This window comes from Oenanthe melanoleuca, chromosome 27 (assembly GCF_029582105.1).
Source record: "Oenanthe melanoleuca isolate GR-GAL-2019-014 chromosome 27, OMel1.0, whole genome shotgun sequence".
NCBI lineage: Eukaryota > Metazoa > Chordata > Aves > Passeriformes > Muscicapidae > Oenanthe > Oenanthe melanoleuca.
Window position 1 is genome coordinate 775,303 of NC_079360.1, and position 17,880 is coordinate 793,182.

Genomic DNA, 17,880 nt, shown 5'->3' on the forward strand with positions numbered 1-17,880 from the left:
GGGGAGGATTTATGGGAATTTACTGAGGAATTTCCAGATGGAGCTGTGTGGGACCTGCTGTGGCTTCCTCCAAGTGGGAATATCCCCCTGGAGCTGCTGGCTGGGAAAATTCCAGAGGAGAACAACTCCAGAGCTGGGAGAACAACTCCAGAGGATAACAACTCCAGAGCTGGGATAACAATTCCAGAGCTGGGATAACAACTCCAGAGCTGGGATAACAGTTCCAGAGGATAACAGCTCCAGATCTGTGGGGTAACAGTTCCAGAAGTGAGGAATAACAATTTCAGAACTCAGGGACAACAATTCCACCTCCCAGCTCTGGCTGTATCCTCATTTCCCAGTAAATCAGAGCCAGGATCAGCTCCAGCTCTTCGTTCCCAGAGGGAATTGGGTGTGTTTGGACAGGTCCTGGCAGGGTGAGAGGGGAGCTCCCAGCTTTTGGCAGCACTTGGGATTTGAATTCCTGAATTTTCAGGGACGAGCTTGGTCCCAGCCAAGGTCTGCTGGAGCTCCCTGCAGAGTTTTCCAGGGATGCTCTTCCCAAAAAAAGTCATGGAAAGGCAAAGGCAGGAGTAGGAAGCTGAGCAGGTGCTGAATTAATCTCAGATTTAATTCAAGCTCCTTTAATCCTGCAGGGAAAAGAGCAGCTGGGATTTGTTGGGAGACACTGCCCTGGGAGCAGGAATGGATTTAATGTGTGGGAAAATGCAGTTCTCAAGGAATGTTGGATTATTCTAACCTGGAATGTGCTAAAATCTGAATTTCCAGGCTCTGAGAGTGGGGCTGGAGATGAAGGAGGTGGTTGGGCTTTCCCACATCCCAAAATAAAGTTTAAAACTGGGATGTGTCAAATATCAAGGGTTTGGAACTGATTTTAGTTTCTCTGAGTAAATCCAAGGATTCCAGGATTATTTTTCCCCATGGTGATGGGTGTTTATATAAACTGGAAAGGGAAGAGCAGTGGCTCAGCCCCAAAGCTCCAGGAGAAATTCCCAGAAAAAAACATTCTAAGTGATACTAAAATTGGAAAAAATTGGAAAACGTTTTGTCAGATTAGGAAAAAAAAAAAAAAGACAGATTGTCAAAAATTCATAAAATTGGAAATATTTATAAAATCTTGGCTGGGATTTTTCCCTGCAACATTCAGAGCCCTCTGCAGTGCCAGGGTTTCCACTGAGCTCTTTGGCATTTGCTGTGTCCAGGCAAAATTCCTTCAGAAAGGAATGATGCCAAACCCAGATTTTTGATGCTCTCCCTTTTCCCACAATTCCAGGAAATATTTAATCCCCACTAAAGCTTCTGAATCCCAGCATGGGTGTGGAATATTTCAGATGCACTTAAGGAGCTCTGATCCAGACATTTCCATCCAAGCTGGGCTTTGAACATCTCTCTCCTAGCAGCAAACAGGAATTTTGGAATAGGTTTTTTAGGAAAAGGGACATTTTTTCCAAACCAATTCCATGTTTTTGGTTTCATCCTTGTGCAAGAGAAGCAAGGAATTTTTCCTGGGGTTGGCAGCTCCTCTAAAAAAATCCTGTTTATTTTGTTTTCCTGGTTATCATCACTGATGGTGTTCTGCAATTGTGGGGTTTCATCCCAAAGTTTTTTCCATGGTGTGGCCTTTCTCTCCCTTTCCACTGGCTTCATTCCAGGATTTGACACCCAAAATTCCAAATCCTGCGGTTTTTAAGATTAATTTGGATTCCTGCAGGCTGGATCTTGGTTTGGATGGACAGGGATTTACCCTTGGAGGGGCCTGGATGCAGCCCCTGGGATGGGAGATCCATGGAATTGGAGCTGGGGCAGGTGCAGAAATGGGCAGAGGAGTTTCAGATGGAAAATATTTTGGGAAAATTCCTGTTGCCCAATAAATTAAACTAAATAGGAGTTTTTTCATGGGAGGTGTCAGGGAATTAGTGAGGGAAGCAGGTGGGATCTCCTCCAGAGTGCTGGCAGGGATCAGCAGGAGGGAATGGGAACTGGGCTGGGGGCTCAGGAAGGGTTTGAGCCTGGCCTGGCCTGGGGTTGGGCAGATCCTGGGGTGCTGTGGGGATGGGATGGGATGGAATGGGATTGGGGTGTTTCCTGGGATTGGGCAGATCCTGGGGTGCTGTGGGGATGGGATGGAATGGGATTGGGGTGTTTCCTGGGATTGGGCAGATCCTGGGGTGCTGTGGGCTGTGGGGATGGGATGGAATGGGATTGGGGTGTTGCCTGGGGTTGGGCAGATCCTGGGGTGCTGTGGGGATGGGATGGAATGGGATTGGGGTGTTGCCTGGGATTGGGCAGATCCTGGGGTGCTGTGGGGATGGGATGGAATGGGATTGGGGTGTTGCCTGGGATTTGGGCAGATCCTGGGGTGCTGTGGGCTGTGGAGATGGGATGGAATGGGATTGGGGTGTTGCCTGGGATTTGGGCAGATCCTGGGGTGCTGTGGGGATGGGATGGAATGGGATTGGGGTGTTGCCTGGGGTTGGGCAGATCCTGGGGTGCTGTGGGGATGGGATGGAATGGGATTGGGGTGTTGCCTGGGATTGGGCAGATCCTGGGGTGCTGTGGGGATGGGATGAAATGGGATTGGGGTGTTGCCTGGGATTTGGGCAGATCCTGGGGTGCTGTGGGCTGTGGAGATGGGATGGAATGGGATTGGGGTGTTGCCTGGGATTGGGCAGATCCTGGGGTGCTGTGGGGCTGTGGGGATGGGATGGAATGGGATGGAATGGGATTGGGGTGTTGCCTGGGATTTGGGCAGATCCTGGGGTGCTGTGGGCTGTGGGGATGGGATGGAATGGGATTGGGGTGTTTCCTGGGATTGGGCAGATCCTGGGGTGCTGTGGGCTGTGGGGATGGGATGGGATGGGATTGGGGTGTTGCCTGGGGTTGGGCAGATCCTGGGGTGCTGTGGGCTGTGGGGATGGGATGGAATGGGATTGGGGTGTTCCCATCACCATTTGGTTAGGAGTTTGTTCCCTGAGCTGGGGCAGTGTGTGCTTGGGGCTGGGGTGTCCCAGGGCTGGCAGCAGTGTCGGGCTGGGGTCTCCAGAGTCCCACACTCCTGGACCAGCTCCTGTGCTGAGCTGGGAGGTGACACCTTGGAGCAGCTGGAGGGAGGGATCCAAGCACTGGGATGATCCATTTGTCCTGGCAGGTCCCAGCCCAAACCCACCCCCACCTGTGGGGTCTCTGTTTGCCTTGGCAGCTCCTGGGTGAGCAGGGTGTGTTTAGGGGGGATTTTGGGAAGGAATTCCTGGTTGTGAGGGTGGGCAGGGCTGGCACAGGGTGCCCAGAGCAGCTCCTGCCCCTGGATCCCTGGCAGTGTCCCAGGCCAGGCTGGACAGGGCTGGGAGCAGCTGGGACAGTGGGAGGTGTCCCTGGTAGGTCCCTCCCTACCCAAACTATTCCAGGATTCCATGAACTCCTGAATTCCTGAGATCCACAAAACCTCACCCAGTGTCCCCTCCTTGTTCCCTGTCCCCTGCCCGTGTCCTCCCAGCTCTGTGCAGACCTGGAGAAGCAGCTCCAGAGCTGGCAATGGTTGGGATTCCTGCTCCTGAGATTCTCCCAGAGCTGTTAGAAGTTGAAATGCACAATGAAATAGTAGGAAAATCCTACAGAATAGTGGGAAGCTGAGGAATGATTCATCCTCCAGCAGAAACTGCTGAGATGTGGAGGCGGCACTGCTGGCCACAGCGTGGATCCAGATCCAGGAATATTCAGGTTTAGACCAAACTGGGCCTTGTTAACAATTTCCTCTGTCAGTCCTTGGTCCCAGATGGAATCCTGGGTTTGTTGGGGTGTGAGAGCAGCAGCAGTCCCGAGGAGGGGAGGTGGCAGCCCCGGTGTGTGGGGCCGGTCTGATCTCATCAGTTCTTCCAAAGCCACTTGGTGACTTCTGTCCACTCGTTTAGTGGAAAAGAGGGACTGAGCTCGAGATACTCCACATGGATTTGGGAAACTCCCCATCACTTCACTCTGCTGTGTGGCCTTGGTTTGAAAGGTGTCTCTGAGGACCCTCTTTAGTGAGGCAGGTGTTACCGAGGTCCCGGCTCAGGGTCAGCTCTGAGCAGAGGCTCATCCCGGGCTGGGCTGGGCAAATTCCCTTCCCCAGGCAAAAAGCAGCTCCGAGCATCCCGTCCCCTGGAAGCTGCGGAGCCAGAGGCAGCAGCTGCCCCTGCCCTGCTTGTCCCCGGGCCCGGCCAAACCTTTGTTTTCTCAAGTACCCGTGAGTACCGGCAGTCAGCGTTTCCCAGCAACTCGTGGGGAAAATTCTGTAGGCAAGAAGGAACAAAAGAAAAGAAACCCAACCCCCAACATATGGCCCAGCCCAAAAGGCTTTTCCAGCCTCGAGCAGCTGCCAAACTCAAAATTCCTTGAAATTGAGGACATTTGTTATGTCATTGCGTGGCCTCGGCTGTGTCAGGGATGGGACAGCAGAGGGGCACCTTGAGTCCGTGAATCCTCAGCCTGGAGCCCTTCTGGAGAATGGGAAGGGCTCGGGCTGGGGAAGGAATTGGTTTGGTTTGGGAATGTCAGCGAAGTGTCCTGGAACCAAATTCCAGCTGGAAAGGGGAGGTCCCCTCCTGGTTCCTCTTCCTTGGAAGTTCAGAGCAGGCTGGAGCCGCTCGTCAGGGAGGGGGAGCTGGGATGGGGAGCCGGGGCTGCTCCGGGTGCTGACAGGAGGAGATTTGGCAGTCCCGGATTTCCTCCCTCGCTCACCAGCATCCCATCGTCCGGCCGGGAACGTTCCAGCTGCTCTGGATCTCTTCCTGACCTCCCACTTGTGTTGCAGAGGAGACGACGTTCGAGGCTGGAGTCAAAGTGCAGATCCACAGCCAGTCGGAGCCGCCCTTCGTGCAGGAGCTCGGATTTGGGGTGGCCCCCGGGTTCCAGACATTCGTGGCCACCCAGGAGCAAAGGGTGAGTGCAGGATGGAGGGATGGATGGATGGATGGATGGATGATGGATGGATGGATGGATGGATGGATGATGGATGGATGGATGGATGGATGGATGATGGATGGATGATGGATGGATGATGGATGGATGATGGATGGATGGATGGATGGATGGATGGATGATGGATGGATGGATGGATGATGGATGGATGGATGGATGGATGGATGATGGATGGATGATGGATGGATGGATGATGGATGGATGGATGATGGATGGATGATGGATGGATGGATGGATGGATGGATGATGGATGGATGGATGATGGATGGATGATGGATGGATGGATGGATGGATGGATGGATGGATGGATGGATGGATGATGGATGGATGGATGGTGGATGGATGATGGATGGATGGATGATGGATGGATGGATGATGGATGGAGGGATGGATGGATGATGGATGGATAGATGATGGATGGATGATGGATGGATGGATGGATGGATGGATGATGGATGGATGGATGATGGATGGATGGATGGATGGATGGATGGATGATGGATGGATGGATGGATGATGGATGGATGATGGATGGATGGATGATGGATGGATGATGGATGGATGGATGGATGGATGGATGGATGGATGGATGGATGATGGATGATGGATGGATGATGGATGGATGGATGATGGATGGATGGATGGATGATGGATGGATGGATGGATGATGGATGGATGATGGATGGATGGATGATGGATGGATGGATGGATGGATGGATGGATGGATGGATGATGGATGGATGGATGGATGGATGATGGATGGATGATGGATGGATGGATGATGGATGGATGGATGGATGGATGATGGATGGATGGATGATGGATGGATGGATGATGGATGGATGGATGGATGGATGATGGATGGATGATGGATGGATGGATGATGGATGGATGGATGATGGATGGATGGTGGATGGATGATGGATGGATGGATGGATGGATGGATGGATGGATGGATGGATGATGGATGGATGATGGATGAATATCCCCCCTTGCACATGGGAAATGTAGAGAAGAGCAGATTCAGGCACTCCCAGCTCTAGGGTGTTCCTTTTTCCAGGGGTTTTTGCCAGAGTTTTTCTACTGGGAGAGGGAAGAGCTCATTCCTGGGATTTTGTGACTGGTTTAAAATCATCCAAATCTCCAAAGCCTTTTCCAGGAGAGCTGGAGGGATCTGCAGCTTTCAACTCCCTCCACAATCCCTCTTCCCAGAAAGTAATTTTTAACCTAATTACAGCCATTAATAACTTCCTCTAATTAATTATCCCTCAGGGACCTTCTGGGCTTTCCCACCTTCCCACTGTGCAGCTTTTATCCCAATCCCTGATTTAGTCTGGGTCTTTCCCACTAAATCTCCTGTGCTGCTCCTTTAATAAAACAAAGCCAAAGGTGGAACAGCTCCAGGAAAATCCCCCAGGGGCTGAGCCCACACAGCTACTGGCGTCCTGAACCCAGAGATTTACACCCTGGGCCATAAAAGAAATGATCCTGCAGCTGGAAAATAACAGGAATTAAAATACAGTGGAGCTGGTTTCCCATCTGCCAGCTCAGAGCAGCCTCAGGGAGTTAAGAGCTCTTTTTCCAGGGATAAAAAATGTGGAGTGGGGAAGATTTGGGATGGTGGGAGCTGTGAATCCTGTGTGGGACAAGAATTTGGGGTTCATTCTGCCTCTGGAATCATTCCCTGTGGCCCTGCTCAAGTCCTTCCCTCCTTTCCCCATCCCACTCTGGAGATCAGAGCATTCTCTGGGCTTTTCTCCTGGTTTTCTGCTTTCCCAGGGCTGCAGCTGCTCAGCACCAGTGAGGATTCACATCTTGGGGATAAATTCTGGCTTTTCACCCAGAGCTTCCCAGCTCTGTCTAGAGCCAGCTCTGGCTCCATGGTTGGGATCTCATTAAATCTCCCTCCACAATGAGCTGTCAGGCTGGAAAAATGGAATTAAATCAGCTTTGCTCCTCCTCCTGCAGTGGCTGAGCCCCGTGCTTCCTGCAAGGAGACATTTTTGGGATGCATTTCCCACCTTGGGATTTAATGCAGGAGTGTCCTGGGAGGACCTGGCAAGGGTTGGAAATGCTGAGTCAGCAACAAAAACTCCTGAGAAAGCAATTCCAGCAGGAGCTTTGTCCATAAACTCTGGTGGGTGGGTTAAAGAGGCCAAGCTGCTTCTGGATGCTTGGCCTGGGGAGACATTTCCTGGTTAAAAAAAAAAGTGGGATTGTACATCCTGGATGAGACACCAGGGGTGAACAAACTGTGACCTTCCAGGACCTGAAGGGGCTGCAGGAAAAATGGAGAGGGAATATTTCCAGGGATGGAGGGACAGGACAGGACCCAGGGAATGGCTCCACTGCCCAGGGCAGGGCTGGGTGGGATATTGGGCAGGAATTGTTCTGGGTGGCACAGGGAAGGGACCAGCACCTCCAGAGAGCTCCCAAGGGAGGCCAGGACCCTCTGGAATTGGGAATTGCCCCTCAGTTCCCACCACTCTGCCCTTGGATTGAGGCCCTTCCATTTTCCCCTTTCCAGGCACTTTTGGGTGAGCCTGGTGTTGGAACCTCCCCCTCCAGACCTTGGGCAGCTGCACCATCCCTGCAATATTCCCCTTTTTCCTCACCATGGCCCCAAGGCTTGCACAGACACTCTAAATCCATATTTTTAATTGCTGAGCCCATGGAGAAAGAGAAATTCCTCTTTCCTTCCCCTTTTCCAGGCTGGTTTTTGCAGAGCTGCACAGGACATTCAGGGAAACTTTTCCTGGAAAAGGGCAATTCCTGCCAAGTTTGCCATAAAAATTTCAGAGGCTTCAGTGATACCCTGAGTTCTGAGCTGGAACAATGTTTGGTGGGGCTCTGGAAACTCATCCCCTCCAAAGGTTTTATGGGATAGAGAGCAGAACTGCAGATCCAGAGTGGGGTTAGAGAGACAGCAAAGTAGGATTGAGGGCTGGCAGTGATGGCTTGGAAACCCTTATTCCCAGTCAGAGTGGAGGCACTGGGATTTGGGAACTGGGAGGAATTAAAGAGCATTTCCCATGTTTGAGGTGTCATTTTAGAAGGGATGGGGTGCCAGACACAGGCAGGAAATGTGAATTCCTTCCCAATATCCCACCTGTCCCTGTCCCCCCCACTGCCCAGGGCAGGGATGGGTGGGATATTGGGAAGGAATTCCTGGCTGGGAGGGTGGGGAGGCCCTGGAGTGGATTTCCCAGAGCAGCTGTGGCTGCCCTGGATCCCTGGCAGTGTCCCAGGCCAGGCTGGACAGGGCTGGGAGCAGCTGGGACAGTGGGAGGTGTCCTGGAGTTGGAATTGGATGAGATTTAATGTCCCTCCCAACCCAAACCATTCCACAATTCCATGGATTTACATTTCCTAACCCTTGCTCTGAGCATTTTCTCCCACCTATTTTCTGACCCCTCCTGGATAAAGATTCACCTCCTGATTTCTTTGTTCCCCTCAATCCCACAAACTCTCCCAGTGGATTCTTTCCCATTTATCTCAAAATTTGAATTAACTGGGAGCAATTCCAGTGCCATTGACTGGGAGCAATTCCATACCATTAACTGGGAGCAATTCCAGTGCCATTGACTGGGAGCAATTCCATACCATTAACTGGGAGCAATTCCATGCCATTAACTGGGAGCAATTCCATACCATTGACTGGGAGCAATTCCACACCATTAACTGGGAGCAATGCCATACCATTAACTGGGAGCAATTCCAGTGCCATTGGCTGGGAGCAATTCCACACCATTAACTGGGAGCAATGCCATACCATTAACTGGGAGCAATTCCAGTGCCATTGACTGGGAGCAATTGCAGTGCCATTAACTGTGAGTAATTCCAGTGCCATTAACTGGGAGCAATTCCAGCACCATTAACTGGGAGCAATTCCACACCATTAACTGGGAGCAATTCCACACCATTAACTGGGAGCAATTCCAGTGCCATTGACTGGGAGCAATTCCAGTGCCATTGACTGGGAGCAATTCCATACCATTAACTGGGAGCTGGGATCAGCCAGCTGTGGCTGCTCTGGGTTCTTCAGCATTTCACAAGGGCTGGAGCTGCCTGAGATGGAAATTCCATGATGCTGCTGAATGGAAGGTTCTGGTTCTGGTTTTTTGGGGTATTCCCCTGGGATCTCTCAGATTTTTGGAGGACTCAGCCTCCTTTTATCCCAATTTCCCAGCAGCATTTCCCTCTCTCTTTCCCCATTGCCTGATATCTGACATTCCCCTCTAATGTATAACCCTTCCTTTTAATTTTTAATCCTTATAGAATTCACAGTTTTTCCCCATTGCTTCTTCCATCTTCCAATATCCAATTTCATTTGCCAGCAAACCTACAGTTTGTTTGTAAATCTCTTTTTCCATTCATCAATCAGTGGAATCCCTCCCATTGTTTCTTTTATCTCTCAGTTCTAGCCTTAACTACCAGCAGATCCCCAGCTCATTTGTAAAGACAAATCCAACATTCCTCTCACTCCCAACTCAGGATATTCCAGGATTTTACGAGGCTGCCCTGACCTCTGCTGGGATCTCTGCACCACATTTCCCTGTCTGAGGAAATGAGCCAGGCAGGAAGAGCAGGGACAGCACTTCCCAGGAGTGGAAGGAAGGAGCCCTGGGGCTGCAGGCAGGTGGTGGCAGGAAGGGAAAGGCTGTGGCAGCAGCTGATCCTGCCCTGCCCCTGGCATCTCTTCCCTCCAGCTTTTCCAGACTCATCCCCTCTTCTCCTGCCATTTGGGACAAGCAGGATCCATCCAGCTTCCAAAGAGTCAAATCAATTTTTGCCTTCTGCTTTTGGCACCTGCCAGCTGGGAACTGACCCCAGTAATCCTGGAGAAAGCTGGGATCAGGAGGGTTGGAAAAGCATTTAATTCATTAAATTATTAGATTCATTAATTATTAATGACTGCAAAAGGGCCAGGCTGGGAGTTTGTCACCCTCAGTTAGAGGCTGGAGCTGGATTTCTCCAGGCAGGAGCCCTTGGGAAGCTGCCAGGGAGGACAGTCCTGCAGGTCCGAGGGCTGGGATGTTCCTGCTGCCTTTCCCTGCTTTGCTGGGGTTTGTTCTCACTTCGGAGGCAGCAGGGAGGGTGCAGGGAGCAGCTCCACAATTCTGGGGCTGGTCCAGCTCTGGATTCCTCCCACCAAGCCCCAGTTGGGATGATCGGGAAGAAAGGAAAGGGAGGGATTCCCTCAGGAACAGGAGGGGATCTGGAGGGGGTGCAGGGAGAGGGATCAAACCCAATTCTGCTCCTGCTCCTTGGGTGCCTTTCTCAGCATTCCAGCAGCTCCAGTGTCACAGAGAGCAGGAGTCCAGCTCTGAAATGAGCTCAGCAGTTCCACGGGGTCAAGGCTTTGGGTGGAAAGGCTTTTCCTGAGGTTTCAGCCTGATTTGGCCAGGGAGGGATTCATAGTAGCCCTTAAAGGATGGGATCCTCTGGATTTAACCCGGGATTCCCGTGCCAGGCTGGGAGAAAACTCCACAAGCTCCAGGGAATGTGCACATTTTCCTGCTCAGGGAAAGTTTGGTGGAGCTGTTCCAGTCTGTAAAGTGGAGCCTGCCAGGCAGAAATTCCAGCTGATCCTTCCACAGCTGCTCCCACTCCCAAGACGTTCATTGTCACCAGGAGTGTCAGTTCAGGACGTTCATTGTCACCTGGGAGTGTCACCTCCAGGACGTTCATTGTCACCAGGAGTGTCAGTTCAGGACGTTCATTGTCACCTGGGAGTGTCACCTTCAGGATGTTCATTGTCACCTGGGAGTGTCATCTCCAGGATGTTCATTGTCACCTGGGAGTGTCCCCCCCCACCTCCCCTGGCACCGGGAGAGCTCCTCGGGGACAGCTTGTCCCAAGTGAGTTATCCCAGGAATCAGGGAGCTCCCGGGAGGGGCAGTGCCCTGAGGGACTGCAGTGGCTGCCGTGCAACAGGAGCTGCTGTGACAGGGGAGATGTCCTGCCCTGTCCCTGTCCCATCCCTGTCCCCAGCTGATGTCCCAGCTGACACCCCTGTCCTGTCCCCAGCTGATGTCCCTGTCCCTGTCCCCAGCTGACGTCCCTGTCCTGTCCCCAGCTGACACCCCTGTCCTGTCCCAGCTGACACTCCTGTCCTGTCCCAGCTGATGTCCCTGTCCTGTCCCAGCTGACACCCCTGTCCTGTCCCCAGCTGATGTCCCTGTCCTGTCCCAGCTGATGTTCCTGTCCTGTCCCCAGCTGATGTCCCAGCTGATGTCCCTGTCCTGTCCCAGCTGATGTCCCTGTCCTGTCCCAGCTGATGTTCCTGTCCTGTCCCCAGCTGATGTCCCAGCTGATGTCCCTGTCCTGTCCCAGCTGATGTCCCTGTCCCTGTCCCCAGCTGACACCCCTGTCCCTGTCCCAGCTGATGTCCCTGTCCTGTCCCAGCTGACACCCCTGTCCCTGTCCCCAGCTGATGTCCCTGTCCTGTCCCCAGCTGATGTCCCTGTCCCTGTCCCAGCTGACACCCCTGTCCTGTCCCCAGCTGATGTCCCTGTCCCAGCTGATGTCCCTGTCCTGTCCCAGCTGATGTCCCTGTCCCTGTCCCCAGCTGATGTCCCAGCTGATGTCCCTGTCCCTGTCCCCAGCTGATGTCCCTGTCCCTGTCCCAGCTGATGTCCCTGTCCTGTCCCAGCTGATGTCCCTGTCCTGTCCCCAGCTGACGTACCTGCCCCCGCCCTGGGGCGAGTGCCGCTCCCCGGAGCTGGGCCTGGCGTTCTTCCCGGTGTACAGCGTGACAGCCTGCAGGATCGACTGCGAGACCCGCTACATCGTGGAGAACTGCAACTGCAGGATGGTGCACATGCCAGGTCAGGGGGGGCCTGGGGCACTGGGGGCAGTGGGGCACTGGGGGACACTGGGGGCACTGGGGGCACTGGGGGCACTGGGGGCACTGGGGGCACCTGGAGAACTGCAACTGCAGGATGGTGCACATGCCAGGTCAGGGGGGGCCTGGGGCACTGGGGGCACTGGGGGCACTGGGGACACTGGGGTACTGGGGACACTGGGGACACTGGGGACACTGGGGGCACTGGGCACTGGGGACACTGGGACACTGGCGACACCTGGAGAACTGCAACTGCAGGATGGTGCACATGCCAGGTCAGGGGGGGCCTGGGGCACTGGGGGCAGTGGGGACACTGGGGGCACTGGGGCACTGGGGGCACTGGGGACACTGGGGGCACTGGGGACACTGGGGGCACTGGGGACACTGGGGTACTGGGGACACTGGGGGCACTGGGGGCACTGGGGGCACCTGGAGAACTGCAACTGCAGGATGGTGCACGTGCCAGGTCAGGGCAGGGACACTGGGCACTGGGGACACTGGGGACACTGGGGGCACTGAAGTACTGGGGACACTGGGGGCACTGGGGCATTGGGGACACTGGGACACTGGGGACACTGGGGCATTGGGGACACTGGGGACACTGGGGGCACCTGGAGAGCTGCAACTGCAGGATGGTGCACATGCCAGGTCAGGGCAGGGACACTGGGGACACTGGGGGTACTGGGGACACTGGGGACACTGGGGCACTGGGGTAACGGGGGGTGCTGGGGACACTGGGGCACTGGGGACACTGGGACACTGGGGAACACTGGGGCACTGGGGACACTGGAGGACACTGGGGACACTGGGGACACTGGGGGCACTGGGGGCACTGGAGGACACTGGGGGCACTGGAGGACACTGGGGGCACTGGGGTACTGGGGACACTGGAGGACACTGGGGGCACTGGGGACACCTGGAGAACTGCAACTGCAGGATGGTGCACATGCCAGGTCAGGGCAGGGACACTGGGCACTGGGGACCTGGGGACACTGGGAGACACTGGGGACACTGGGGGCACTGGGTCACTGGAGGACACTGGGGGCACTGGGGCACTGGGGACACTGGGGCTCACTGGGGACACTGGGGGCACTGGGGACACTGGGGGCACTGGGGACTCAATCATGCAGGACCAGCACTGCTCACCTGGCAGAATTGACAACAAAACAATAACAATTATTGCTGACTGCAAGGAGCCCATGCTATAACAGGAGCTGCAAACCAAAGCTGGGTGGAGCAGGGAGTGGGCAGTGCCCCCGTGTCTCCCCAGCGCTGTGTCTGTACCAAACAAACAAGTGAAACGTTGTGAACATCCAGAGTTTGTATTTCACTGACCTGGCTGTGTCCTGTCCCTGCAGGGGACGCTCCCTTCTGCACCCCGGAGCAGTACAAGGAGTGTGCAGAGCCTGCACTCAGTGAGTACAGCAGGGCCTGAGGGGGCACAGCAGTGCTGGGGATCCAGCAATCCCAGGGGGTTCCAGAGAATTCCAGCAATCCCAGGGGGTCCCAGAAATCCCAGGGGATCCCAGCAATCCCAGGGGTTCCAGAAATCCCAGGGGATCACAGAAATCCCAGAGAATTCCAGCAATCCCAGGGGTTCCAGAAATCCCAGAGAATTCCAGAGAATTCCAGCAATCCCAGGGGGTCCCAGAAATCCCAGGGGATCACAGAAATCCCAGAGAATTTCAGCCAATCCCAGGGAATTCCATCAATCCCAGGGAATTCCAGCAATCCCAGAGAATTCCATCAATCCCAGGGAATTCCAGCAATCTCAGGGAATTCCAGCAATCCCAGAGAATTCCAGCAATTGCAGAGAATTCCAGCAATCCCAGGGAATTCCAGCAATCCCAGAGAATTCCAGCCAATCCTAGAGAATTCCAGCAATCCCAGAGAATTCCAGCAATCCCAGGGAATTCCAGCAATCTCAGGGAATTCCATCAATCCCAGAGAATTCCAGCAATCCCAGGGAATTCCAGCAATCCCAGGGAATTCCAGCAATCCCAGAGAATTCCAGCCAATCCCAGAGAATTCCAGCAACCCCAGAGAATTCCTGCAATCCCAGAGAATTCCATCAATCCCAGGGAATTCCATCAATCCCAGGGAATTCCAGCAATCCCAGAGAATTCCAGCAATCCCAAGGAATTCCAGCAATCCCAGAGAATTCCTGCAATCCCAGAGAATTCCAGCAATCCCAGGGAATTCCAGCAATCTCAGGGAATTCCAGCAATCTCAGGGAATTACATCAATCCCAGAGAATTCCAGCAATCCCAGAGAATTCCTGCAATCCCAGGGAATTCCATCAATCCCAGGGAATTCCAGCAATCTCAGGGTATTCCAGAAATCCCAGAGAATTCCTGCAATCCCAGAGAATTCCATCAATCCCAGGGAATTCCATCAATCCCAGGGAATTCCAGCAATTGCAGAGAATTCCAGCAATCCCAGAGAATTCCAGCAATCCCAGGGAATTCCAGCAATCCCAGAGAATTCCTGCAATCCCAGAGAATTCCATCAATCCCAGGGAATTCCAGCAATCTCAGGGTATTCCAGCAATCCCAGAGAATTCCAGCCAATCCCAGAGAATTCCAGCAATCCCAGGGAATTCCTGCAATCCCAGAGAATTCCATCAATCCCAGAGAATTCCAGCAATCCCAGGGAATTCCAGCAATCCCAGGGCGTCCCAGAAATCCCAGGGGATCTCAGGAATCCCAGGGGTTCCAGAAATCCCAGGGGATCCCAGAAATCCCAGAGAATTCCAGCCAATCTCAGGGAATTCCATCAATCCCAGGGAATTCCAGCAATTGCAGAGAATTCCAGCAATCCCAGAGAATTCCAGAAATCTCAGGGAATTCCAGCAATCCCAGAGAATGTCCCTTGAACATTTTGTGTCCCTGGGGCACTGTGTGTCCCCTGGGCATTGTGTGTCCCTTGGGAATTTCGTGTCCCTGGGGCACTGTGTGTCCCTTGGGGATTTCGTGTCCCTTGGGAATTTCGTGTCCCTGGGGCACTGTGTGTCCCTTGGGAATTTCGTGTCCCTGGGGCACTGTGTGTCCCTGGCCCCTCCTGGGGGACAGTCTCTGTCCCCTCCCTGCTCCATCAGTCCCTGCTGTCCCCCAGGTCTCCTGGCAGAGAAGGACAGCAGCTACTGCATCTGCAGGACCCCCTGTAACCTCACCAGGTACAACAAGGAGCTCTCCATGGTCAAGATCCCCAGCAAGACCTCGGCCAAGTACCTGGAGAAGAAGTTCAACAAGTCAGAAAAATACATCTCGTGAGTGGGGGGCCCTGAATGCCTTTGGTTTTTGGGAAATGCCCAGTCCTGGCCAGTCCATCCCCAGCACAGGGTGTCCCCCAGGGAAGAGCACAGTGACAACCTGGAAGAGGTGAGGTTGATTTCTTCTCAGCAGAACAGTCTGAGTTCCTTCCCAGGGATTGTCCTCATGGGAATCTTCCAGTCCCACCAAAAAAGTGCAGAATTCCCCAGTTTTGCTCATCCTTTTGGAGATTTGAATCTCTGGGCTGAGGTCCTCAGGCCTGGAGCTCTCCCAGCCCTGGGTGTGTGATTGCTGTGTGGGAAGTGAGAGTTGTTCCAGGTCCTTTGGATTCTGCTCACAGAATCACAGACTCAGGGAATGGATTGGAAGGAAACAAATTCCAGTGCCACCCCTGCCATGGCAGGGACACTCCCACTGTCCCAGCTGCTCCCAGCCCTGTCCAGCCTGGCCTGGGGCACTGCCAGGGATCCAGGGGCTGCTGCTCTGGGCACCTCCCTCACAATCAGGAATCTGCATCCATTAAAAGAATTCCCAGTAAAGTGAGATCCAAGATCCTGAGGAGTTCTGGGGAAACCTTTCCCACCTGCTCCAAAGGCCCCCAGAGCCCTGAGGGTGCCCTGAGCTCCTGCTCTGCTCCATTCCAGGTTCTGTGGGTTCTGAGGACCCCAGAGAGAGGAACAATCCAGACAAAGGGGAATAAAACCCCAAAATCCTGTTTTTCCTTTATCCCAAAGGATTGAGCCACCACTGGCTCCTGGGCTGAAGTTTCTCCCCTTTCCACAGAGAGAATATTCTCGTGCTGGACATTTTTTTTGAAGCACTCAACTATGAGACCATAGAGCAGAAGAAAGCCTATGAAGTTGCAGCCTTACTTGGTAAGGGGGGACTGGGACCAGTTTGGGATCTCCACTGGTCTGGGAGGGGTCCAGCCTTGAAAGCCCCAGCAAGGCCCCATCTGCACTTCCCTCACCCAGCAATGGGTTCTCTGTGTGTTCATGGAAGGTTCTGGAGCTGCCCCACCCCTGCCTGCTCCCTCTTTTTGGAGATTTTGGGGCTGGGTGGGTGCTGGGTGCCCTCTGTGGTGCAGGGGACATCCCAAAACCATCTCCCATCACCTCCTCCCTGCTCCAAATCCACATTTTCCAGCTGAGCTCTTTGCTTTTGGATGCCTCACGAGGAGCTGGAGGAGACCCTGGAAGGTTCTGCTCCATCCCTGCCTGCTCCCATTTTTGGGAGATTTTGGGGCTGGGTGGGTGCTGGGTGCTCTCTGTGGTGTCTCCTGGGCAGTGTGTGGAGGACATCCCAAAATCTTCCCTGCTCCAAATCCACTTTTCCAGCAGGAGGTGGAGGAGACCCATGCAAGGTTCTGGAGCTGCTTCCAGCCCCCCATTTTTGGGGATTTGGGGTTGGGTGGGTGCTGGGTGCTCTCTGTGGTGCAGGGGACATCCCAAAACCATCTTCCCATCACCTTCCCTGCTCCAAATCCACTTTTCCAACCAGGCCTGGGCCCTTTGGATGCCTCAGGAGCCCCAGATCACCTCCAGCTTTGGGGTCCCAGCTGTAGATTTGGGGTTTTTGGGGGGTGAGCCCTCCCCAGCCCTGCCTGAGCCACCCCAAATCCCTGGATCCCTCTGGGATGCTGCAGTGCTCAGCACCCGGGAAGCTGGGGCTGGGTCACCCCTGGCACATGGAGGTGTCCCCATGTCACCCCACTGCCAGATGCCCCCTCAGGAGCCCTTCTGCACCTCCTGGGCTTTTCCAGGAATTCCAGGGGAGGAGGAGGAGCCTGCTGGGGCCTCTCTGAGCCAAACCCCACGTGCACCCATTCCCAGGGCTCTGGAGCTTCAGGGAGAGCCTCACCCCAGAATCTCCCAGGCTCAGAGCCTCCAGTGACCCTGTGTGGTGTAAATCCAGAGCACCCCTGGGATCATTGCAGTTCTCACTCTGCTCCCAAACTGTGAGGGTTTTGTTGTTGGAGGGTCAGGACAGACTCACGAGCTCACTATTATCTGTTCTTCAGGTTTGCAGTTTATTGTGAGGGTGTGGGTGTAAGAAAGAGTGCAGAGCATGGAGAGTAATAGCTAAGAGCAATGGGGTGAGAGAGAGCAAGAGAGAGCTCAGAGCTCAGAGCTGAGGGGTAAGAGAGAAGAGATAAGAGAGGCAAGAGAGGTAAGAGTGCAATTTCCCATTTACAGTACAATAAGTATTCTTCTACAATGAATATTCTAATTTTCCAATAACCAATCTAATACAATATACTAATTTCCTAATATTTGCATGCAACCTATAGGAACTACTAAATTACCATGTTTTATGGCTTTCTTATCTGTAACCCTTATCTTCAGACCTTTCCTGCCTGGCTGTCTGTTAGTTCTTTGGTATTTGTGGCATTTGGCATCATCTAAACAAAAGAAGAGGCCTCAAACCTTCACATGGCTGTTTTCAGCATCTATATCAAAATATGCCAACATCTCTATTTCATCTATTGTTTCAGAACTACTTGCTAGGCACTTATAAGATTTCTCTATTCCCTCCCCAACACCAAACCTTCTCCCTCTTTCCCAGTCCCATGGACACCCCTGGACAAGGCCCTTCCCCCTCACCATGGCTGCCCTGCTCTGGGGCTGTTCTCCAGCACATCCCTGGCATCTCCCTTCCCTGAGCACCCAGTCACTGCCCAGCACATTCCTGGGATTCTCCTCAGGTTCCTCCTCCACCTGGGACACTCAAGCAGGAACCAGGAGATGCTTCCCAAAAAAACCCAGGGCACCTCTCTTCCCACTTTTTGCCAGGTTGGGGTTTTTC

The 17,880-nt window shown here is 53.6% G+C and overlaps 1 protein-coding gene across 2 annotated transcripts in view; it reads left to right on the forward strand.

The window, feature by feature from the left end:
- The window catches only part of LOC130264183 (acid-sensing ion channel 2-like), a 68,571-nt gene that overhangs the window by 45,737 nt on the left and 4,954 nt on the right, over window positions 1-17,880 (forward strand). For both annotated transcript variants that reach the window (XR_008842428.1, XM_056512208.1), the window contains exons 3-7: window positions 4,790-4,917; window positions 11,636-11,786; window positions 13,162-13,218; window positions 14,918-15,071; window positions 15,859-15,950. Coding sequence is in view for 1 of the 2 variants with exons in the window: in XM_056512208.1 (XP_056368183.1) it covers window positions 4,790-4,917; window positions 11,636-11,786; window positions 13,162-13,218; window positions 14,918-15,071; window positions 15,859-15,950 (582 nt within the window). In the remaining variant the exon portion in view is untranslated. The remainder of the gene's footprint in view (window positions 1-4,789; window positions 4,918-11,635; window positions 11,787-13,161; window positions 13,219-14,917; window positions 15,072-15,858; window positions 15,951-17,880) is intronic.